We start from the raw sequence: 25423 nt of genomic DNA on the forward strand, positions 1-25423 counted from the left end.
ATTAGTTAAGAAACACATAAAAACCAAGGAAGTGAAGCCAGTCGACATCGCTGGACAGTGCAGTGTTGAGTCAGTTTGGTGTGACATAAGCATTGGGAGATCAAAATTGAGAGTAGGAGTGTGCTATAGGCCTAATGACTCTGATGAGTATAATAAGGAACTGTACAGGGAAATAGAATGGGCCAGTAAATCAGAGTGTCTTATAATGGGAGATTTTAATTTCCCAGATATTGACTGGAATTTGGGGGCTGGTTACTCACACACTAGCAGGGCTTTTGTGGATTTATTGGATGATTGTTTTCTACATCAGCATGTTCAGGAGGCAACTAGAGGGAGTAATACTCTTGATTTGATTATCAGCAGTGATTCTTCATGCATTAAGAATCTGCAGATAAATGAACCACTAGGTGGCAGTGATCACAGTGTGCTGAAGTGGGATTTACTGAAAGAGGTAACTACCATTAGGGGTAAAGGGAAGGGTTATTGCTTCCGTAAAGGCGACTACGATGGACTGAGACAGTATTTAAATTCTATACAGTGGGACCAACTGATGATGTTACCAACAGCAAATTCAAAATGGGAAGCATTCAAAGAACATATCTTGGAAGCTACTAGGCTTTACATACCAACTAAGAAATATTGTTCAAGGTTTAGGCCAAAATGGATGTCAGATGAACTAATGAGGCATATGGCAGAGAAGAAAAATGCATGGGATACTTACAAATTAACACATGACACAGAAGCCTATGATAGATACAAGTTGATATGCAACCAAGTTACAAAGGAGGTTAGGAAGGCGAAGGCAGATTACGAGAAATCCTTGGCAAGGGATGCAAAGAAAAACAGCAAAGAGTTCTTTACTTATGTAAACTCTAGAAGGAAGGGGATGAATCAGATTGGTCCACTTGATATTGATGGGTCAACTGTTGATGATCCTGCTCAGGTAGCTAACAAACTAAATGAATATTTTGCATCGACATTCACACATGAGGAGTTATTCAGCAAGGGGAATGCCAGAGGTGTATTCAACTCTAGCAGTAAGCTACAGAATCTTGAAATAACTGGGAGTAAAGTGGAGGAGAAACTGTTGAAGATAAACACAAGAAAGGCACCCGGGGTGGATGGGATCTATCCAGTTATATTAAAGGAGGCAGCAAAGGAAGTAAGCAAACCCTTAGCCATAATTATGAGAGCTTCCTTGGACTCAGGGGAGGTACCCATAGATTGGAAATGTGCAAATGTGACCCCAATTCACAAAGGAGGATCAAAGGCTGACACAAGTAACTATAGACCTGTGAGCTTAACTTCTGTTCCAGGAAAATTAATGGAGGCACTGGTTAAAGAAGCACTGCAGGATCATTTAGACAAGACTTCAGTTATAGCTCAGACACAGCATGGTTTTGTTAAGGGGAAGTCTTGCCTGACCAACTTGATTGGATACTATGATGCAGTCACAAAAGAACTGGATGCAGGCAATAACTTTGATATTATATACTTGGATCTTAGAAAGGCTTTTGATACTGTTGCACATGGAAGACTGCTACACAAATTGGAGCAGTGTGACATTGGAGGCAAATTGCTGCTATGGATAAAGGGGTGGTTGAGTGGGAGAAGACAGAGAGTGGTAATCAATGGACACTGCTCATCGTGGACTAATGTTATTAGTGGAGTCCCTCAGGGCTCAGTGTTGGGTCCATTATTGTTTTCTGTATTTATAAATGATATTGATGATATGATGGTATATCAAGCTTAATGTCCAAGTTTGCAGATGATACAAAGGTTGGCAGGGTTGTCAAGGACACTACTGACACTACACTGCTGCAACAGGATCTGGAAAGGTTGAGCAGATGGGCTGAGAGGTGGCAAATGAAGTTTAACATTGACAAATGTAAAGTACTACACATGGGAAACAGCAACCCCAGGGCAACGTATCAACTCTGTGGTACTACACTGACAGTGGTAGAGAATGAAAGGGACTTGGGGGTGATTGTGCAGGCAGATATGAAGTTCTCTGAGCAGTGCAGACGGGCTGCAAGAGTAGCTCATGGAGTATTGTCAATGATATACAGGAATTTTTCCAGCAGGGATAAGGAGGTGATTATTCCATTGTATAAGGCAATGGTCAGGCCACACCTAGAGTACTGTATACAGGTCTGGAGGCCTCATTTCAAGAAGGATGTAGAGCTGCTGGAACGAGTACAGAGAAGGGCAACAAGATTAGTGAATGGAACAAAGGGGTGCTCTTACGAGGAAAGGCTTAAGTTTTGCAAATTACAGTGTCTGGAGACTAGGCACCAGCGAGGTGATCTGATAGAGGTGTATAAAGCCTTGAATGGTTTAAGCATGCTCAATGCTGATGGGATTCTTCCTCTAGCTCAGAAAAATCACCTGAGAGGGCATAAATTCAAATTGAGGAAAGACAGATGTAGGATAGACGTGCGGAAATTTGCCTTTAGCCAGCGGGTGGTTGGTTGGTGGAACAGACTGCCATCCCTTGTGGTGGAGGTTGATAGCCTAAATAAGTTTAAGGCTCAGCTGGACAGGTATTTTGAACGAACAGAGGGGTGAAGTGGAAGTGGGTTTTTTTTTTTTTTTTTTGGCTGATGCTGCATAAGCTTGCTTTCTTGCATCAAATGCCTCTACTAATGCTAATGCTAATTGGTGAATACACAAAACTACAATGGGCCCAGCATTGAACCTTGGGGAACTTCACTGATAACATTAGTCCACAAAGAGCAGTGTCCATAGATTACCACTCTCTGTTGTCTCCCACTCAATCATCCCTTTACCCATTGTAGCAACTTGCCCTTAATGCCATACTGCTCCAATTTGTACAGTAGTCTTCCATGCGCAACAGTATCAAAAGCTTTTCTGAAATCCAAGTATATGATATTAGAATTGTTTATTGTAACCAGTTCCTTTGTGATCACATCATAGTATCCAATCAAATTGGTCAGATAAGACTTCCCCTTAACAAACCCATGCTGTGTCTTAACTATTACTCCAATCTTGTCTAGGTTTTCCTGCAATGCTGCTTTAACTAGTGACTCCATTATTTTCCACGGTACAGAAATTAAACTAACAGGCCTACAGTCCTTGTGTAACCTTTGAACCCTTTTGTGAATTGGGGGTTACATTTGCAAACCTCCAGTCAATGGGAACCTCTCCTCTCCTGAATCTTTCATTTAAGTGAGGATTCATTAACTGCCCTATTACAACTGTATAACAGAATTTTTCTAGAGGAGTATTACCCTGCTAGCTGGTGCCATTCTTATGTGCTAGCTTTCCCGAAACCAGGAAAAGACCACACAGATCCCAGAAACTACCGCCCTATTTCTCTAACCAGTTGTCTGGGAAAAACATTAGAAAAAATAGTTAATGCTAGATTGACGTGGTTTCTAGAAACGGAAAACATTCTAAGTCCAAACCAACATGGCTTCCGGAGAAGAAGATCTACACTTGATCTCATTATCAAAGCAGAAACAAATATCCGGAACGCTTTCCTCAGAAACGAGCACCTAGTCATGATATGCGTTGACATAGAGAAAGCCTTCGATACAACTTGGCGATATGGGATTCTTCAGGACTTACATAAATGTGGACTTCGGGGTCATCTGCCGATATTCATTAAAAACTTTCTAGGCAATAGATCATTTCAAGTCCGATTCCATTCATCATTGTCTCGAGCATATGTACAAGAAGAGGGAGTTCCCCAAGGTTCAGTGTTGAGCGCTACACTCTTTGCCATTAGGATTGATGCCATAACCAAGTGTATACCTAATACAGTTGATGCATACCTATATGCTGACGATCTTGCCATCTCATGTCACTCTCAAAATATGCGACTAATTGAAAGACAACTACAAGGTACTATTAACAAAATAGTCTCTTGGGCCAAAAACAACGGATATCGACTTTCTAAACCAAAAACAACAGCAGTACACTTCTGTCGCAAACGTTCTTTACATCCTGATCCAGACCTACAGTTAGATTCTCATCGTATTACTTTCCAGCCTAGTATTAGATTCCTTGGTGTAATTTATGATAAAAAATTAAACTTCCTGGAGCATATAAAACATATCCGTACAAGTTGTCTTAGAAAACTAAATCTTCTGAGAGTAGTTTCCTCCATGTCATGGGGCGCAGATCGCTACATGTTGCTACAGCTATATCGATCGCTGATTAGATCCAGGTTAGACTACGGGTCTCCTGCATATGACTCGGCCAGACCGAGTGCACTTAAATGGCTCGATCCTGTACATCATAGTGCCCTACGAATTGCACTGGGGGCTTTTCGTACTTCACCAATCTTAAGTCTATATACCGAAGCCTATGAGCCACCGCTACATCTTCGACGACAAGTTCTGTTACTAAATTACGCAGCCAAAATCAGCAGTCTTCCACATCATCCCATATGGCAATATCTCTTTATACCCAAATGGAGTAAACTTTATGAAAGTAAACCACGGCTCAATAAACCATCTGGCATTAGGCTTCAAGCTCTTATCACAAGCTGGGGCCTGAATTTTACTAACATTCTTCAGGACACTAGCATGGAAACCCAGCCATGGCAAATGCCCCCGATACATATTGATAGACACTTTCAGCAATGGGGAAAGAATAACCTTCCAGATTCCAACATTAGACAAATTCATAAGACCCACTCCTCTGAGTTTAGCACTTTCATTCAAATATATACAGATGGATCCAAAATTGGTAGTAAAGTTGGTACCGCTGTAGTATTACCAAATATCACCATCTCCAGACAGCTTCCGTCTGAATGCAGTACTTATACCTCAGAACTATACGGCATTGTTCTAGCTCTAGAGAATATCAAAGAAGAGTCGTGTACCAAATCCATCATATATACGGACTCATTGAGTGCTGTTAATTCTCTACAGCGTCAATTCTTCCCTAGTCATCCGCTGGTACAAAAAATTTGGGCACAGCTACTAGAACTTCACGGACATGGACAGCTAGTAATATTTTGTTGGATCCCTGGACACGCTGGAATACTAGGAAACGAGCAGGCAGATCTAGCTGCTAAATGTGCTACAAATGTGATACCATCTAATTTCAGGACTCCTTATATTGACCATAAATCCATTATCAAACAGATGTATAAACAACAGTGGACACGCATGTGGCAAGGTCAAGCAAATAATAAACTTCTTGAAATCAAGAGAGAACCCAAGCAATGGCAATCCAGTCTGAGACGAAACAGAAAAGAAGAAACCATCCTAGCCAGATTACGCATTGGTCATACATTCCTCACACATAGCTACCTACTAACAAACGATGATCCTCCACAATGCAGCAACTGCTTATGTTCACTAACAGTAAAACATATCATCCTGGAATGCCCACTATATCTGCAAGAACGGAAATCTGCTTTCTTCTCTCATTTTCATAACTCCAGCCGGTTATCATTACAGAATGTTCTAGGAGATCGTGAGGACATGAATGACATTTTTCTCTTTCTAAAATTGATAAATAAATATCACAATATATGAACCATATCATGTGTAAGACAAACTAAGAAGATATTAGACAGTAACCAGTGCATTATAGCCTAAGTTGCTGATGCACCAACAAATTTAACAACAACAACAACAACATCTCCTGAATCTAAGGAAGCTCTCATAATTATGGTTAAGGGTTTGCTTACTTCCTTTGCTGCCTCGTTTAATATAACTTGATAGATCCCACCACTCTAGATGCCTTTCTTATGTTTAACTTCAACAATTTCTGCTCAGCTTTGCTCTCAGTTATTACAAAATCACTTAGCTCCCTGTTAGAGTTTGATAAACTTCTGGCATTCCCCTCCTTGAATAACTCCTCATGTGTGAATATAGATGTAAAATACTCATTCAGTTTATCTATGTTAAGTGGACGAATCTGATTAATTCCTTTCATTCTAGAGTTTACAAAAGTAAAGAACTCTTTTCCTTTGCCAAAGATTTCTTGTAATCTGCCTTTGCCTGCCTAACCTCCTTCGTGACTTGATTACAGATTACCTTCTATTTGCCATAGGCTTCTGTGTCGCCTGATAATTTATATGCATCCCATGCATTTTTTTTTCTCTGCCACGAGCCTCATTAATTCATCTGAATTAATTCATCAATAATTCATCCATTTAGGCCTAAACCTTGAACAGTATTTCTTAGTTGGTATGAAAAGCCTAGTAGCCTCCAAGATTAAGTTCCTGAAAGCTTCCCATGTAGAATTCGCCGTTAGTAACATCATCAGTTGATCCCACTGTATAGAATTTAAAACCTGTCTGAGACCACTTTAGTCACCTTTACAAAAGCAAAAACCTTTTTCTTTACCCTTGATGGTAGTTACATCTTTAAGTAAATCCCACATCAATACACTGTGATCACTGTAACCCAGTGGTTCCTTTATCTGCAAATTCTTAATGCATGAATAATCACTGCTGATAATCAGATCAAGAGTATTAGTTGCCTCTTGAACATGTTGTCATCCAATGAATCCACAAAAGTTTTGCTAGTGTGTGAGTGAACAACCCACAAGTTCCGGTCAAAATCTGGAAAGTTAAAATCTCTCATTATAAGACATTCTGATTTACTAACCCACTCTATTTCTCGGCACAATTGTTCATTATACTCATCAGAGTTATTAGGCCTGTGACACACCTACTTTCATTTCTCTTTCACAGTGGTTATGTCTCACCACACTGACTCGACATTGCATTGTCCACCAATGTGAATTGGATGCAGTTCCTTGATTTTGTGTTTCTTAACTAACAGCATAACCCCTCCTCCCTTCCTGTCCTCTCCTGTCTCCTTTCTATACACATTGTACTCCCCAATTCCAATTCTGCACTGCTTATATCTGTGTGATACCACATCTCTGATATCCCTGTAATATCTGCTTTGATGTCTTGACCAGCACTTCAAACTCATCAAATTTATTTACTATACTCCTAGCATTGGTATACATGCACCTGTTCCTACTCTTAGTTACCCTAACACAGCCCATGTATTTACTTGTTCCACTATGACTCCCAGTAGTCCTGGAAATCCCCAGCCCCTTGCTTTCTAGGCTGCTGCTCATTCTAATAGAAGCAATGCAAGAATCACTTTTGCCTCTGCCTGTGGCCACTGTTAATCTTTTAGTCTGTGAATCCCTCCCCTCATTCCTTATACAGTAATTCTCTCATGTGGGACTGAATTAAATACTTTGCTAATATCAAATTAACCAATGTTGAAATTATTTCTTACATCCAGCTTGTGAGTGACTGTATGAAACAGCTAACTAACTTTGTTAAACATGATTTTCTCTTTATGAAACTATACTGTATTTCCTTCAGAATACTGTTATTTTAGACTCTTGTTTACAATTTCATCATTGTTAAAAGCAACACCAAATTCTTTACCTCTTCCATGTGGAAGGGCTAAAGAATTTGTTCATTCTGATTGAATCTGTGGTTTGTTTGCTCATAAATGCTGGCTGTTGAGACTACGGCTTCCCACAGGGGCAGTAAAAAGTTTTTATTACCCTGAAAATAACAGCAGTAGAAAAAATAAATATTAGCCGCTTCATAACTAACCTAGCCTACTTACACTGGGTGATCACTGAATTATGACTACATACTTAATACTGTGTTGGACCATGGTTCACACAGATAATAGATGCTATTCACCTAGTCATTGACTCCATTAATGTCTGAAGATGTCTATAGGGATCTGTAGCCAGGCTTTCTGCAGTGTCAGAATAGATGACGGTTGTGTGTCCACACAGCTCACTTCCTGTTCCAAAACATCCCATAGGTGTTTAATTGCATTGAGGTTAGAAGAATTTGGAAGGCGATAATGCGCTTGATGACACGGCAAATGATCGCCTTGGAAAACCCCCATTTCTGTCTGGGGAAAAAATGCAACCTGACTCTGGTGTGTATGGACCAATGTTTCACTGGTGAGGTAGACCTCACCAGCAAAACATTGGTCCATACTCACCAGGGATCCTAGTTCTTGCCAGCATAGCATTCCCCATATTAAGCAACCACTGCCACCTGCCTGGATAGTGGGCACAATGCACAATAAGTCCATGGATTCATGTTACTTCTGCTACATTAGCATTAGTAGAGGCATACGTTGCAAAAAAGCAAGCTTATGTAGCATCAGCCAAAAAAAACCACTCGCATTTCACCCCTCCATTCTTTCCAAATACCTGTGCAACTCAGCCTTAAATTTATTTAGGCTATCAACTTCCACAATCAACTTCCACAACAAAAGATGGAAGTCTGTTCCACCAGTCAACTACCCGCTGGCCAAAGGCAAACTTCTGCACATCTATCCTACACTTGTCTTTCCTCAATTTGAATTTATGCCCTCTCAGGTGATTATTCTGAGCAAGAGGAAGAATCCCATCAGCATTGAACATGCTCAAACCATTCAAGCTGTTCAGATTTTTATACACCTCAATCAGATCACCTCGCAGGTGCCTAGTCTCCAGACACTGTAAATCTGCAAAACTTAAGCCTTTCTTCATAAGAGAAACCCTTCGTTCCATTCACTAATCTTGTTGCCTTCTCCGTACTCGTTCCAACAGCTCTACATCCTCCTTAAAATGAGGCCTCCAGACCTGTATTACAGTACTCAAGGTGTGGCCTGACCATTGCCTTATACAAGGGGATAATCACCTCCTTATCCCTGCTAGAAAAATTTCTGTAATCATTCACAAGACATCATGAGCTACTCTTGCAGACTGTCTGCACTGTTCAGAAAACTTCATATCTGCCTGCACAATTATCCCAAGGTCCTTTTCATTCTCTACCACTGTCATTATAGTACCACAGAGTTGATATGTTACTCTGGGGTTACTGCTTCCCATATGTAGTACTTTACATTTGTCGATGTTAAACTTCATTTGCCACCTCTCAGCCCATCTGCTCAACTTTTCTAGGTGCAGTGTACTGTCATTAGTGTCCTTAACAACCCTGCTAAATCGTCTGCAAAACTTAGGCATTAAACCTGATATACCATCATCAATATCATTTATAAATACAGAAAACAACAATGGACCCAACAGTGAACCCTCAGAGACTCCACTAATACATACAAAAGGTATCCGTTAGCATGTTGCACCAGGTATTTGGACTCGGCCAACCAACACATTTCATTTTCAGTCTTCAGTTTTCCAGTGTCCTAAGCAGCATATTTTTGACACCCAGAATGTTGGCTGTCAAACAGTGATCAGCAGTGAAGAGAGGGTGTCTCTTGGATTGTCTGCTGTGGAATCCCAAACATCTGAGTGTGTGTGGTGCTTTGCCATTTGGAACATTGTTCTTACATTACCCATATTGTATTGCAATGTCATCACACAGCGACTTACCATTGAGCCCATACAATGCTCTGCACCCTTCACTTATCACGAATGTTCACCTTGCATAATCCTTAACGGTTTTGTCGGCAGGAGGTGGTTTGACCCATTTGGTACCATTCTTTGTACACCTTAACCACAGTAGGCCATGAGCAACCAAGGCATGATGTGTTCCAATATGGAAGCACCCAATAGCAATGAGGCTCCCACAATCATACCCTCTCAAAACCCCATGATATCTTTAGTACATCTTATAACTGCTGCTTTATCACTTTTCACAACCAGATGAAAGATTACCATTCCTCTAACGTAAGAAGCTGTTCAGATTTTTATACTGTGTACTATGCTGCATAGTCCATTATGGATGGGGTGATTATAATTCAGTGATCACTGAGTGTATAAATGCATCAAAATCATTCATAAATCACAATCATCTTGAGCATAGTTTTCACTAATGTACATTCTCATCAGGTAATGAGGTGGAGTGAGGCAAATGTTTTTAGTTATTCTCCTGTACAAGCTGCTGTAAGAATCCCAAAGTGGTCTTACCAAATTTAATTAAAGTTTTGCCTCAAATGTATCTTGATATTTAATTATTTTATTTTATTTTTTTATCAGTGGATGGAAATTACTGCATAACATGTGGAAGTGACAAGACAGTTAAACTTTGGAATCCTCACCGAGAAATATTATTGCAGACATATTCTGGACATGGCTATGAAGTGTTAGATGCCCAAGGCAGTTGTGATAATGCCCATATTGTATCAGGTGGTATGGACAAAGTGATTTTCTTGTGGGATGTTACTACTTCGCATTCGGTTCGAAAATTTCGAGGACACGTTGGTACGTATTAACAGTTTGATTAAAAATGAGCGTGACTCCTTAGAGTTATCCACTTGAAACCTCTTTAGCTCTAATAAATAGGCCATTTGCTAATATAATAATAAAGAATTAACCTTCTGCTGCTAACATAGCATATGATAGATGCTGCTTTTTTAAATTTTTCTGTATTTTTTTAAATCTGGAAATAAAATCAAATCCTGTCTACCGTCTCCCACCAATATTGTTCAAATGTATATCGAATGAAGTTCCAACAGTATTTTCTGTTTGCATTTCAATATTCTATGAATTAAGAGAAATCAATTTTTTTTTTGGTGTTTAACAGATACCCAGGCTCACGTGGCATCTGTTAGATGTGTGTGTGTGTGTGAGAGAGAGAGAGAGAGAGAGAGAGAGAGAGAGAGAGAGAGAGAGAGAGAGAGAGAGAGAGAGAGAGAGAGAGTTTTTGAATTGGTGCTCTGCAAGTACTCATCATTTGGGATTCTTTGCCAAGGAATAAATTTTTAACATAATTTATTTACAAGTACATATTGTCTGTGCAAATAAGTGTCTAATCATTTAGTTCATTTTTATGCTAAAGTAATATTTATATACTGTAAAATGTATAAAAAAAACATATACATATTTGTTCTGGTGCCCCATGTAAATTAGAGAATACTATATAATGCTTGCAGTCTACTAAAGATTGAGAAAACTAGATGTATGGTTTCATCTTCAATTTTTCCATGCAGTAATTGGAATTTTTTTTTTTTTTTTTTTTTTTTGTTACAAAACAGGCAGATTTAAGAATACAGTTTCAAATTGTTCCACTTTAAATTATTTCTTGCCTTTTTTTTCCCCCTCTAAAAACTGATTGTTGGCTAGAATACACCAATTGCCTGCTACTTTTGAATGTTATGGCCATAAAGTTGATTACACTTTTATCCTGTTTGCCGTGGGAGGGATGTGTTCCAGGAGAAGAGAACTTGTTCTGATTTAGCACATTCTAAATAAATTAGAATTTATTAGTGAAACATGTATATATTTCAATTGAAGTATTTTATTTATTTATTTATTTTTTTTGCTCATACAGCAAAAGTCTCAGGCTTCCTTTCACCATATGCTAATATTAATTTGAATGAACTGACGAATGAACAGGAGACAAGATAGAAATGTGAAATATGTGACAATTTCATTTGTTGGAACACATCCATTTTATTTGTAACGATTGCTATAATTACTACACTGAATAAATAATTCTAAGGCTCAAAATATTCTTTTTGTTATTATATATTTATCTTTGTTCTGTATTTTATAAATTTTATAAATAAATGCGATTTTAAATTTAAATAAAAAAATAAGACCAAACAATCAGACAAAAAATAAGATGAAAAATACTTCAGTTTGAGAGACGAAGCACTATCAGCCTCAGCACCCAAGAGGTGCTTTGTCTTTACATTTATTTGGGTGTCATGTCTGAGAACTGAAATGCCAACATCTGTGGCATCAGTTGGACACCAAGTAAGTGTCTATTTTTCGATTAAGGGAAAAACAACAGTGCATTTTTAAGAAATATTACAAAAACATTATTTATTATTATTATTAATTTCTCTTATTTATCTTAATTCAGTATTTTTTTATCTGAGTTTAGTAAATCATAGATCAGTTTTCATTTAAATGCAAAAGCAAAAAATTAATTTTTCATAATTAAAACGAAGGGATGTCTCACAGATGTCACAAGAGCATCTTTGTTAAATTGAGGGAATGAGTGATGAAAGGTTAAAACCACACAAGGCTTAACACATTAGTTGTTTGAAGATGTCAGTATCAACTTGCACTTTCAAATTCTACCATATGATCAACAGCTATTTACTGTACTGAGATCTCAGATGGTGATGTCACGATGCATACAGCCAGGTGGCCATTTCATTGCTCTTGCAGTTGCATGTATTTCTCAAAGTGATCTCAGAGTCTTCCATTCTTATGTTGTTGTTTTCTTTTTTATCCAAATGGTATAATTAAAACCTGGCTCACAAGAACAATGCATATTTTGCAAATTGGTGAGTTATCATGAAAATAAAATTCACATAAATAGCAGAAATTTTAAATTGTTGCACTAGACATTTTCTAAGTTGGTGTGTGTGTGTGTGTGTGTGTGTGTGTTAGAATGAAGCTGATTAGTTTTCTTGATTTTTAATTAGAAAATTTTCAACACTATTTAGCGTCTTGTCTTGCAGTTTGGATTGTTATGACTGTCAAGAACCCCGATAATGTTGCCTGGTTTGATTACATGACATGGCAGTAACCACCTAAACAACTGTCAAAGTTTTCATTGATCTTCTTCCTCCCCCACCAGAAACCCTCATTAGGATGTTTGCTAAGTTATCCAGTAACAACAGACCATCCTATGTATACCAACACTGAGAGTTATGTCTCTCAACCTCTAAACTAATGGACAGTCATCCTTTCTCCTTTGCCTATGATTTTCAGACTTCCAAGGAAAATAAGCCTCTGTTAGTGGAGTTCTCTCAGTGAGCTATGTACCAAGAGGTTTTTTTTTTTCCCCTGCCATTGTCCTTTTAATGTATCATGTAATATAGTTATGCCTTTACAAGTTTTCACTTTACAAGTGAGCTAGTTTCCTGTGAAAAAGGATACCAGAGAGATATGTAGTTTTAATAAAAACTATTTTCTTTAATACATTCACTGCCCAAATGCAAAGTTGCTTCCAAACGAACTGCAGTTTTTGTGCCTCAACACAGATGTATGTCCATTCAGTTGGGGTCAATAAATGTATTGACGCCCACACCACATGGAGGAATGCCGCCCCTCTATGTTACCAGGCAGTACTAGGTGGTAGATAACTCTCATCAACCGGTGAAATACCACCACTTTGCTTATTGGAGGCTTGAAGTGGTGGAACCCATGTTTAGTCTCTAGAGTTAGTTCTGGTCAACCCTTCCCTATCTCTTCCATCATGCAGTATGATTATGATTGATGACTTTTGAGGTTATGATGAACGTCGTGGCGAGATCCAATATTCCTTACATTTCGAGGGTACAGCTCTAAAACGGTGTTTGCAGGCCGGCCGCTAGTTAGTACACCAGACTGAACCTATTAGTAACTCTCTAGGAGGCTTCCGGATCAGCTAGTGTATAATCTTGCTACCTCTACTCTGTCAGATAGGGACTGCAGGGAGTCCGAGTAGTGTGTATGCGGGGAGCATTGTTGAGGCTACATTATGTCAAGGATCTGGGTATATTCTTACCACATGTACACCATACCCAAAAATTTCATTACTTCATACAGCATGTCCCACCCACTTTTTCTTACTATTGAATACACCATGAATTGTCAAAATAATAGAGCAAGCTTATCTGCGAAAAGATCTAAACCTCCCAAGGACTTCCTAATTCATTTCACAAATATACGTGGTCTCAATTCTAATCTCAATGATGTCCATTTCCACTTGCAGTCTGCCAAACCCCATGTACTTTTTCTGACAGAATCTCAGTTATCGGTTGATTCAACTACTGCTCATCTCAGATGCCCAAATTATTCACTGTATGATTCCTTTCACCTCAAAGGTGCTACTTGTGCATATGTCTGTTCTGATATTCCCTGTCAGAGACTTGGCAATTTGGAATCTCCTCTCTTTGATCTTCTCTGGCTTAAAATCTCTCTACCTCATTGTGTCAAATTCATCTGTTGTCTCTACCGTTCTCCGAACTCCACTAATCACTTGGAGCTCTTTGACTTCCTCTCTTTGCAACTTGACTTTCTCCAGTCCAACTTTCCTAATAGTGAGGTAATTTTCCTTGGTGATTTTAATGTTCACAACTCCAGCTGGCTTTGTTTTCTAGTCACACCGACCCAGCAGGTTGAGATGCTGAGGCTTTTGCAATTACTAATGACCTAGCACAGATTGTTCATTTACCTACAAGAATACCAGGCAATCCTAATCATACAGCCAATACGCTTGATCTTTTTCTCACAAACAACCCTTCTAAGTACACGATTGAAGTGAGAGGTCCTTTAGGCACTTCAGATCACAACTTGGTGATTGTCTCTTCTCCAATGGACCCTTTATCTCATGGCTATTCCCAACCTCATGTTGTTTGGCATTACAAGAATGCAAATGGGATGACCTGCGAGACTTCTTTTCTTCTTTTCCTTGGTCGGATTACTGTTTCAAAACTTCTGATGTCAACGTTTGCTCAAATCGTGTCAGTGAAACTATTCTTGCAGGAATGGAATCCTTTATCCCACACTCCACTTTAAAATCTCGTCCTTTATCTAAACCTTGGTTTTCCAATAAATGTGCTAAGGCTGTTCAAGAGAAGAATGTTGCATATCGTAATTGGCTTGTTTCTAATTCTTCAGTTTTATTTTCTGCCTACACCAAAGCTCGCAACAATTGTAAAGCAGTTATTAATCAGTCCAAACTAGAGTTTGAACAGGCTAAGAGTAGAAAACTTGCTTCTTGCCCTAATGGTAGCCGAACATTCTGGTCTCTTGCCAAAGCTATTGGCTGCAACTTTTGCCCATCTCTGCTCCCACCTCTGTCCAAACCAGATGGTTCTGTTGTCAATTCAGCCAAGGATAAAGCTGACCTTCTAGCATCCCATTTTTCTTCCAGCTCATGTATTAATGATCTTGGTAAAACACCTCCCACCATTCCCAACACGCTCCATTCAATGCCTCCTGTGGTCTTCCATCAAAAGGATATCAGAAGGATTTTGATGAATCTTGATGCTAAGAAAGCACCAGGTCCCGATGGTATTTCTCCACTTGTTCTCAAAACCTGTGCTCCCGAACTTACTCCTATTCTTTGCCGCCTTTTTTCACTTTCTTATTCCAAAAGTGTTTTTCCTTCTGCTTGTAAATTTGCTCATATGCAGCCAGTTCCTAAAAAGGGTGACAAATCCCTCCCATCCAATTATCGTCCCATTGCAATTACTTCTACTCTTTCTAAAGTAATGGAGAAATCAATTAACCGCCAACTCTTAAACTACCTAGAAACCTTCCATCTGATCAACGATCGCCAGTGTCAGTGTCGATCCATTGGTGATATTCTGGCTTATGTTACCCATTTATGGACAAATTCAATGAAAGGTTTGGTGAAACACAGATAGTTGCTCTTGACATCTCAAAGGCTTTTGATCGTGTTTAGCATAAAGGTCTTCTAAACAAGCTTCCATCTTATGGTTTGCCAACTGTTTTTAGTAATTGGTTATCCAGTTTTCTCTCTGATCACTCACTGAGGGTGATGGTAGATGGCTCTCTGTCTTCTAACTTCTCCACTAATGCCGGTGGCCCCCAAGGTTCAGTTCTTTCCCCCACTCTTTTCCTCTTGTATATTAATGACTTTCTTCCATTGACTGGAAATCCTATCCATAGTTTTGCCGATGATAGCACATTGCATTCCACTTTCCATTTTGAGAAACCTTGTCCTGCTTAATCAGCTTCAACTTCTCGAAAATCTGCTACCAATTCCTGAAATGCCGATCTTCAGGTAATTCTCCAGTGGGGCAAAGACAACTTAGTTGATTTCAACCCTTCTAAAACTCAGTCTTGTCTTATATCTCGCAAAAAGGATTCTTCTGCTCCTATGCTTATCTTTAGTGACACTCCGATTTCTAGGCAAAATGATATATCTCTTTTGGGGATTACCCTGACTTCTAATCTCTCTTGGCACAAGCACATTACAAATATTGCTTCCTCTGCATCTAAAAAAACTTGGTTTTCTCTTTTGCTCTCGGTGTTACTTTTCTTCCAAACAGCTGCTCACTCTGTTTAAATCGCAAATCCGCCTGCCATGGAATATTGTTCCCACATCTGGGGTGGTGCCCCCAAAACCTCTCTTAGGCTTCTTGATTCCATTCAGAAGAGGGCAGTTAGGTTAATTAATGATTCATCTCTAACAGAGGCTCTCCACTCGCTTTCTCATAGACGTATACTGTTTCTGCTGCATGCCTCTTCTACAGATACTTCCATGGGCACTGTTCTTCTGAATTGGCTTCTATAATTCCTGCTCTCTCTCTCTTTCAAAACAGTCCGAACATGTGCCGCCACCAGCCAACATCCATTTACTGTCCAACTTCAAACCCACAGAACCAACTTTTCATCTTCCTCGTTTATTCATTCAACTGCTGTTTTCTGGAACAACCTTCCTTCATACGTATTTCCTGAAAATTACAGTCTACAGAATTTCAAGTTCAATGTGAACAAATATCTTCTTTCGTCTTCTCAACCTCCAACCCATGCACAGTACTAAGTACTATAGGTTCTAATACCTCTCGTGTTTGGGGTTCACATAAAAAAAAAAAAATGTATTCAATCAGGTTGATCAGAAATGAACCACTGAGCAATATCGGCACAATGATTAAACCATGGTCTACTGCATTATGGGTGGGATTTGCTTAGTGTCAATCGCACTGTCTAGAGAGCACTATAAAAGCTGTATAGTTCATTGACAGTTTCATATGTTCTTTGCTTATGAAGTTATTTTATCTATTTTAGTATTTTCCAGAAGAAAAAAAAGGTAAAATTTTTGAAGATTATGCTTGCTGAATTTTAATTCCTTAGTTATGCGAAACAAAACATCATCCTTAGTGTGTGTGTCGTCTTATAAAATTTTGTGTAAAAAGTGTTTTCCTATAAAATTTTATCCTAAAGGGTTGTTATAATGGACCCACAGCCTGGAACATCAGGACTGAAAAGGAACACGAATGGACAGTATGTTTAAGTTAATTACATTGAATCAGCTCTTTATAATATGTCATCTGATACCGAAATAGAATTCAATCAAGTGATGCATTTGTTGATGTTAGAATGCTACAAACAACAGATGCCGGCATTACTTGGAGTAATGACTCCATAGTCATCACTCCAAGTAATGCCGTAAATGGATTTCATCTATGGATGACTCCATAAATGAAATCCATTTACTAAAAGCACTGCCTACTTGTTCCAGTGCCCACACAGAAGCACCCCAAGGCACACAGGGATAACTCTCACAAATATAAAAGGCAGTGAACATGTTAATGCAGTGAAGTATTCATTTTTCATTTGTCATTTCTTATTTTTCTTGTTGTATTAAGACATAATGAAGGGCATATGAACAATGTAAATATTACATAGTAGCAGAAATGACATACTTTCATAAAACAGTGAAAACAGTACTAGGATACAAACAAAGCCAGGTGTATCAATGAAGTTTTTGTTATTAAAACTTTACACCAGTGTAGTAACTACATTGCTACTGCTGTATTCTGTCTGTCTGTCTCTGTGAGTGTGTAAAAAAGCTGGGTTCCATTTTTCTCATCAGCTAAAGCTAAGAAAGGTAATTTTATAGGCATTTTTAATACAATAGAATTTTTGTAACGTTTGCATGGTTTTTTTCCCCTCCTTTAAACTGGAATTTTCATCCCACAAAGCAAGGCACACTGACGATAAATACAGTAAACCCACGATTTAACAGACTAATAGGGGAGAAGGGGTGTCTGTTAAATTGAATGTAACCTAGGGGCCATTTTTTATTGTTCTTAATGTAAAAAAAAAAAAAAAGCTTTAGTACAATATAGAGTACTGTACAATATAAAATTATGTTGCAATATGGCCTTTGATTTACGGATATCAGAGACAGTGTTTTTTTTACGCCGTAAATTTCACTAATACGTGCTACTGAGACGCCATGTTCTAATTTCTCAATTAGCTCTAATTTCTGTGTCCCATTTAAGTTCACATGCTTTCTTTTAACTCCTGTATCATTTGATGCCATTTTAAATTGTAAGGATTGCAAAATTATTTAATAAATAAGGTCACAATTCAGAAATCACAGAAACACTGTGTATACAACCTGACTGCACGATAGCTTGAGGCAGACTGAGACTGAAACAAAGCGAGTCGGTAGACCTGCACTTTAGTTCCCAAGTCATCGCCTGCTATTATCTGTAATCTAGGAAAACAGCTATTTGAACACGTTTTCAGAAAGAATAAAAAACAATTTTGTGAATTTGATTATAAAAATAAAAGTAAGTAATTATTATTAATTTTTAATTAATGACACTGAAGTTTTGTATAACCTAAAAAAAAATAATATGGTTGATATTAATATGTACATTATTATATTATTATTTGTCCGGTCCATGAAATCTGGGGGCTCACATCTGGTGAGTATGGGCTTGGCAAACCCAGGGTCCTGAGCTGGATATCATCATTATTCTCTCTCTTGGTGATGCATTTCAATTTCTATCTCTCTCTCTCTCCCTCCCTCTCTCTCTCTCTCTCTCACACATGGGGTAACTCGGAAATTTTTTTTTTTTTTTTTGGCTGGTGCAGCATAAGCCTCAGGCTTCCTTGTACCATATGGCTAATAATTATAATAAATAATTATATTGGGGTCTGATAAATCAAGGGTTTACTGTACATAATTTGTATACTTAACTATATAATTTATACATGAGATACCGATGCCTTGTGGTGTTAATTGCACCAAGGATATTAGTAGTACCAAATGGTGCAAGAAAGCAAACTTATACATCAGCAATAATAATAATAATAATAAAAAAAAATTTCCACTTTCATCCCCTCTAGAGGGGATGAAAAGATCGTATCATTAAAATATCGTAATGTGAACCCAATAACACATTTGTTTTTTGGTAATTCGTTTCAAGATCTCGGAAGTTGAAATTTTCGCTGTATAACTAAGCTATTAATCTCTCAAAATTGTAATTTTTTAAGGTCATGAGCGTGACCTTAGGTCGTGAGCGTGGTTTGTAAATTGTATTAGTTACCTGAATTGGTAACTAATTTGAATTGAAATGATTTGAATTAATCATTAAAATGCACTACACTTTCATCATTATCATATGTTCCGTTATAAGAATTAATTTTAAATGGCTTTGTGATATTTTTCTAAAGCAGATTTCTGGAGGTCACGACCATAAAACAATAAAAACAATTTCCACTTTCCGATTTATTAGGCTTTTCTGTTACTATAAGCAATTATAAACGGGTAGTAAACTATCTTCTTGCATTTGTGAAAATACCGATAGCTGGAATTGTGTGGTTTTTTACATATGGTGAAATGTGTTTCCCATTTACTGAAATCTTCAATTGTATAAAAAACATAAATAAATTTTCAGAATCTTCTCTTCATTCCTTTTTTTAAGCTTCATAAACTTGTTGCCTCATGCAAATCGTGTTAGTTGCAATTTGTGTGTGCTGTTAAAAAAATGCTTATGCATGTAATTGTGAAATTTATAATTAAAAGAGATTATCTTGGAAACAAATGCCTCAAAGCATTTCTGAAGAAGACAACTTTTTGTGCAACAAACCAACGAGTGCCGAGCCAATAGTGGGTGATCAACGAGTGTGCATTTAGTTGATGATGAAGAATAAACATTCTTTAACATTTGTAAGTCATAAATAATTTCTTTATTATAATAATTTGCTTGATTTTACAGGCTACGTTTTCATTTATTTGGATAAATCAACCATTGTTTAAACATAAACTAATTTCATTGTTGAGAATGTAATCCCTATTTTTAACATTGTCTATGGGAAATAAATTCCCGCTTTATGAGTTTTCACTTTACGAGCGTGCGCTAGGAACGACTTAACTCATAAAGTCAAGGACAACCTGTACATCTGTCCTACAACCATCCTTCTTCAATTTAAATTTATGCCCCTTTATAAGTGTTGTCTGAGCAAGAGCAAAGATGCCATCAAAATTTAACTTACTTGATCCAAATCTTTAAACACTTCAATCAGATTTCCTCACAGGTGCCTAGTTTCCAGACAATGCAGTTTCAGAACTGAAGTCTTTCTTGCTAAAGGCACGCTTTTGTGTCTGACTATTTTGTTTCTCTTTTTTACACTTGTTTGAACAGATCCTGAGGCTTCCAGACCTGTATGCAGTACCTAAAATGTGGCCTAACCATTGCCTTTTCATTGGGATGGTCATCTCCTTGTTCCTGCTGCAACATTCCTGTATATCACTGACAGATCCTTCTTCACCCCCCCCCACAAGCTATCTTAGCAGCCTGTCAATACTACTCATAAAACTTTGTTTATCAATATAATCACTCCCAGATTTTTTTTCTTTCTCTGCTGCTTTGTGTAACACCCAATTGGTATGTTATTCTGAAATTTCTGCTACTCGCATCTGTCGACATTAAACTTCAGTTCCCATTTCTCAGCCCATCTGCCTGATTTTTCTAGATCTTGCAGTAGAATACCCTGATTACTGTCATTAACCACTCTGCCAACCTTTGTATCATTCAAACTTAAACTTTAAGCCTGATTCATCAGAATCATTAATTGAAAACAACAATAGGCCTAGCACTGAACCCCGAGACTCTGCTAATAATATTAGTCCAAGAAGAGTATTCCTGTTGAGTATTCCAAGAAGAGTTACCTGTTGGTAACTGCTCTGTCTTTTCCCTCTCATCCCATCCCTTTATCCATAGTGGTAACTTACACCTAAAGCCACACTGCTCAAATTTGTACAACAGTTTTTTTACGTGGAACGGTATCAAAAGGTTTTCTGAAATAAAAGTATATGATATCAGAATTATTTTTTGCATTCAGTTCCTTTTGTTAGTGTATTGTAGTATTCAATCAGGTTGGTCAGAAAAGATTGCTGCATAACAAATCAATCCTGCAACTACTGTATAACTGCATTCCTGTTTAGATGGTCTTGGTATTATTTCTTTAACCAGTGATTCCACTACATTACCTGGAACAGAAGTCAAGTTCATAGGTTTGTTATTATTAGACATTGGATTATATGCACCAAAATGCTAATATATGCGCTACAGTTTTTACATTTATTACTTGTTTATTACAATTAATTGAACCACAATTTCTTTATATTCAAACATGTTAAAGTAATAAAGTTAAAGTTTTTTGTAAAAGTTTTCCCTTTCAAATTCTCTCTTGGAATAATTTTTGTTACAATACACAATAATATATTTCTCAAAGTGATCCATTGTAAATTTGTGGCATTTATCATCAGAACCATTTTATATGTAGAAAATGACCTTCCTGCTTCTACAGGAGTGACTGGGCTGTATTTTAAAATGTGAGCTTTTGAAGCCTCTACTTGAAATGGATGTTCATTTCTTTTCCCATTTATGAATTCTTCTATTTTCCTTAAAGTGTGAAATCTTGAGTTATTTTTTAAAACATTATTATATTTTCTTCTTGTTTCTTCTCCTATGCATCCAGGCACGGTTGAAATTTGCAATTCAACATTTTCTATCTCTCCAATTATGCTGCTTAAAGAAAGTCTCCATGTTTCAAATTCAGTTATACAACTAGGTAACCAGCTGAAATGAATCTGGATGAACAATAAATGCTTACTGGCCAAAGAATCAGAAAGCATTGCCTTAACACTACCAATAGCTGTTGAATGTATACTGTCCAAAAATCAACAAGTTCTTTTATAGAATCAATTTTTAGCATAAAATGCACTGCTTGTAATGTTCTCCATCTTGTGAGAATAGGATCAGGTGAGAGAGGAAGAGTAGGTAAGTTGCTATTCTCAGACATGCTTTTGACAAATTTCTTTTTTATAATAGAAATAAGTTTGTTAATTTCACCAAAATTCTCCCGAATTTCCTCTGCCAACCTATGTAAGCCATGGGCTAAGCAAGTAACATGAATCAGATTTGGATAGAAAACTTGTAACACAGAAGCTACTTTTGCTATATATGAAGGAGTGTCACTAACAAAAATGCAGAATCTTTTGCTATGGGTTGATTTTGGCCATAATAACTGTAAAAAATCATTACAGAATCTTGCTACTGTAGAATAATCACTTTTTTGAGGGCCTTACAAGAAAGTAAATACAGATGTGATAGTTCTGCATCTAATTTTTTACACATCTTATTACATATAAAATGTGTAATATATCAGCCACAAACATCTGTCATTTTGTCAACAGGCATCCAAATGTAGTTTTCTCCAATATCTTGACAAATTTTGCAAATAATGTTGTAATAAATGGTGTTAAGGTAATTCTTTCTTAAGGTAGATTCTTCTGGAATATTTTGATTTATACAATATTTTTTTGAAAGACTTAATTATTTAGCTTATTGAAAGGGATACTGTTGCTTACCAGGGCAAGACAGATCTTTGAATATCACTTTTCTCTTCTTTGGATGTACATGGCAAATTTTTTCTTGCTTTTCCTTTGCTTGGCCATAATGTGCAATGTTGTTTACACATTGGTTAACCTGGAATTTTTCCTTGCATGGAACATTCTTTTCACAAACAACACAGAACACAATGTCATCCATAGTAAAATCTTTTCCATGATTGGGATTCCACAATTCCATATGAAGTTATGTAACAGATTTAATTTTTTCATCTTTAACAAAAAAATTTCACTTGATGTATTCCATAGCATGATGGTGATGAGTTGATCCTAATTGGTGCAATATAACATTAATAGCAAAATAGCATTAAAACTGTGGAGTATTTATGTGTTTATTTTATCTTATTTTTCTTTCCTTTCATTTGCTAGCACTATTTTCTTAATTTGCACATTACCCTCTCTTTCCAGTATCCTTTTCCCAAAGAATTACCAGTTGTTTTCTATCACATGGCGCAATTGGTTTTCTACCAGTTGTGCCATGTGATGGGCAACACTCATCAGTGGCCCCTTTTATCCATCCTTTTTGTTGCATCACCACTGCCCTCCCTCAACTTCAGAATAAAGGTTCGCCACTAGAGACTTCTCCATCTACCAGATTTCCACTCTCTGATAGTGTAGTAGGGGGTTTTTGAATTTTTACGTTATGCTCTGAAATTGCTTGGTCTCTTTCACCTCGTTTTCATTACTTTCATATACTGCCTACTACTTCCCTTCCTTGAAGGTCCTCAGATAGTACTATTTGGCCCACCAGTTATTTTTGTCTTTTCTACATACAGTGCGGTTTACTCTCAAAGCACTTATTTCCTTTCCTCTTTAATCTTGCCCCTTATTACCTACTTTCTACCGGTAGCACTCCCTCAACAACCAGAAATAAACATTTTCTTCTGTTTTCCAAAATTACAAGGACTCTGCTCATTGCCTCCCCTTAACATAAGGCTACTCTTTTTTTTTCTACCATATTCTTCCTTTCTAAAACAAAAAAAAATAAATAAAAATATACATATATAAACATAACATCAACTTAATGTAAGATTTGTAACATCAACTTAATGTAAGATTTGTATTTGTATCTTAAAAAACATTTCCCATGCCGATTAGAGATATTTTCCCATGCTCAGTGAAATATTTTATTATTATCCTAATTTAATTGCAATATATTGACTTGTTACTTAGTTCAGAGATCAAGTTAAGGAATATGCAGTATTGCTTGTAATATTTTTGTTATATGCATTTATATGCACATGACTACAATGGTCATAATATGAATTTATATATGCAATTGTGTATAATCCAAAGTCAAGTTATTACTCATGTTGCCCTTTGATCCCACTTTGTGAATTATGGATATATTTGAACATTTCCAGTCCATAAGTCCTCTCCCGAATCCAAGGTTGCTCTTATAATTATGGCAAATTGCTTACCTCTTTTGTTGTTGTTATAGGATTTTAGGAGCATTAGTGAATAAGACCATATTGCTCTGTGAACTGTCTGTAAATTGCATGTGTTCTGTGATCAATTTTATGTTTGTTGGATGAGAAACCTGAGTTTCCGGAAGAAGAAACCATGCTACCCTCACCTGAGACTGACTAACTAACTCAGCCATGTTGTGAAAAAAAAGACTCAAAAAAATCCTCACATTGTTGATGAGACTCATACTCAGGTCTTTTCCACCTGGTGTGGGGAGGATGATGATTCTACCAACTGTGCTACCCACGAGGGTTGCTTACCTCTTTTGTTGCTCTCTTAATATAATTGGATGGATTTATGATTAGCTTCAACAATCTTTTTTCTTCCACTTTCTTCTGTTATCACAAAATCATTTAGCTCTTTGTTAGAATTTGATATATAAACTCTGGCATCCCCATCTCTAAAAAAATTCCTCATGTAATTGTAGATGCAAAATATCTATTCAGTTTTTCAGCAGCCTGAAAAGGATCAATAGTTATGCGGTTAATATGTGTACAGCCAGTGTTGTTCATCGCTTTCCTCTAGTGTTAACATAACTAAAGAAATATTTGATACTTTTCTTTAAGTTCTTTGCCAGGGACTTCTCATAATTTGCCTAAACCCCTTTGTGACTTTATTGCAGACTAATTTATACCTACTGTAGTTTTCTGTATCTTGTGATAATTTATAATCATCCCATTTAGTTTTCTTCTCTGCCACTAGTCTCATCAGTTCATCTGACATCTGTTTAAGTCTAAGCCTTGAACAGTATCTCTTAGTTGGTATAAAAAGTCTAATACTTCTATGGTTACCTCCTTAACTGCTTCCCATTTAGAATTTACAGTTGGTCCCACTGAATAAAATTTAGAAACCGTCTGAAACCATTGTAGTCATATTCCTAAAAGCATAATGCTTTCATTCACTCTTGACAGTAGTTACATCTTTAAGAAAATCTCATGTCAATACACTCTGATCACTATCACTTAATGCATGAATAATCATACTAAGAGTATTGCTTTTTCCTGTTGTCTCTCTAACTTGCTTGAGTAGAAAACATTAATCCGGTAAATCCAGAAAAGTCTTGCTACTGTTTGTGTGACCAACCCACAAGTTTTAGTCCATATCTGAAAAGTTAAAATGTGCCATTATAAGGAATTCTGATTTACTAGCCCACTCTATTTTTTGTATAGTTTCAGTATATGTTATATGCATCATAGTCATTTGGCCTATAGCACACTCCTAATCATTTTTGTTTTCCCACTGCTTATGTTACATCAACATTTGCACTGGCTACTCACAGCCAGCAAACGGAGTGCATTGCCTTAGAATCTGTGTGCTTCTTAAGCAAGATCATAACTAGCCTCCCCCCCCCCTCCTGTTCTGTCTGTCCTTCCTGTAAACATTGTCATATTCACCATATTCAAATTCTGCATCTCTTATGTCTGAGTGACACCTTGTTTCTGTTATCTCTACAATGTCCACATTTGATCACTTAACCAGTTCTTCAAATTTGTCGAATTTATTATTATTATTAGCCATATAGTGCAAGGAAGTCTGAGGCTTATGCTGTACAGGCCAAAAAATTTTTGAGTTACCCTGAGAGAGAGAGAAAGAGAGAGAGAGGAATCACCAAGAAAGAGAAGAATG

At 37.2% G+C, this 25423-nt stretch overlaps 1 protein-coding gene across 1 annotated transcript in view; it reads left to right on the forward strand.

Annotated features, from left to right (window-relative positions):
- The window catches only part of LOC150088549 (WD repeat domain-containing protein 83-like), a 104868-nt gene that overhangs the window by 14049 nt on the left and 65396 nt on the right, over positions 1 to 25423 (forward strand). The window contains exon 2 of the mRNA XM_090370228.1: positions 9964 to 10188. Coding sequence (XP_090226354.1) covers positions 9964 to 10188 — 225 coding nt within the window. The remainder of the gene's footprint in view (positions 1 to 9963; positions 10189 to 25423) is intronic.

The sequence above is a fragment of the Mastigoproctus giganteus genome, chromosome 3 (genome assembly GCF_048544385.1).
Source record: "Mastigoproctus giganteus isolate SK-2022 chromosome 3, ASM4854438v1, whole genome shotgun sequence".
Lineage (NCBI taxonomy): Eukaryota > Metazoa > Arthropoda > Arachnida > Uropygi > Thelyphonidae > Mastigoproctus > Mastigoproctus giganteus.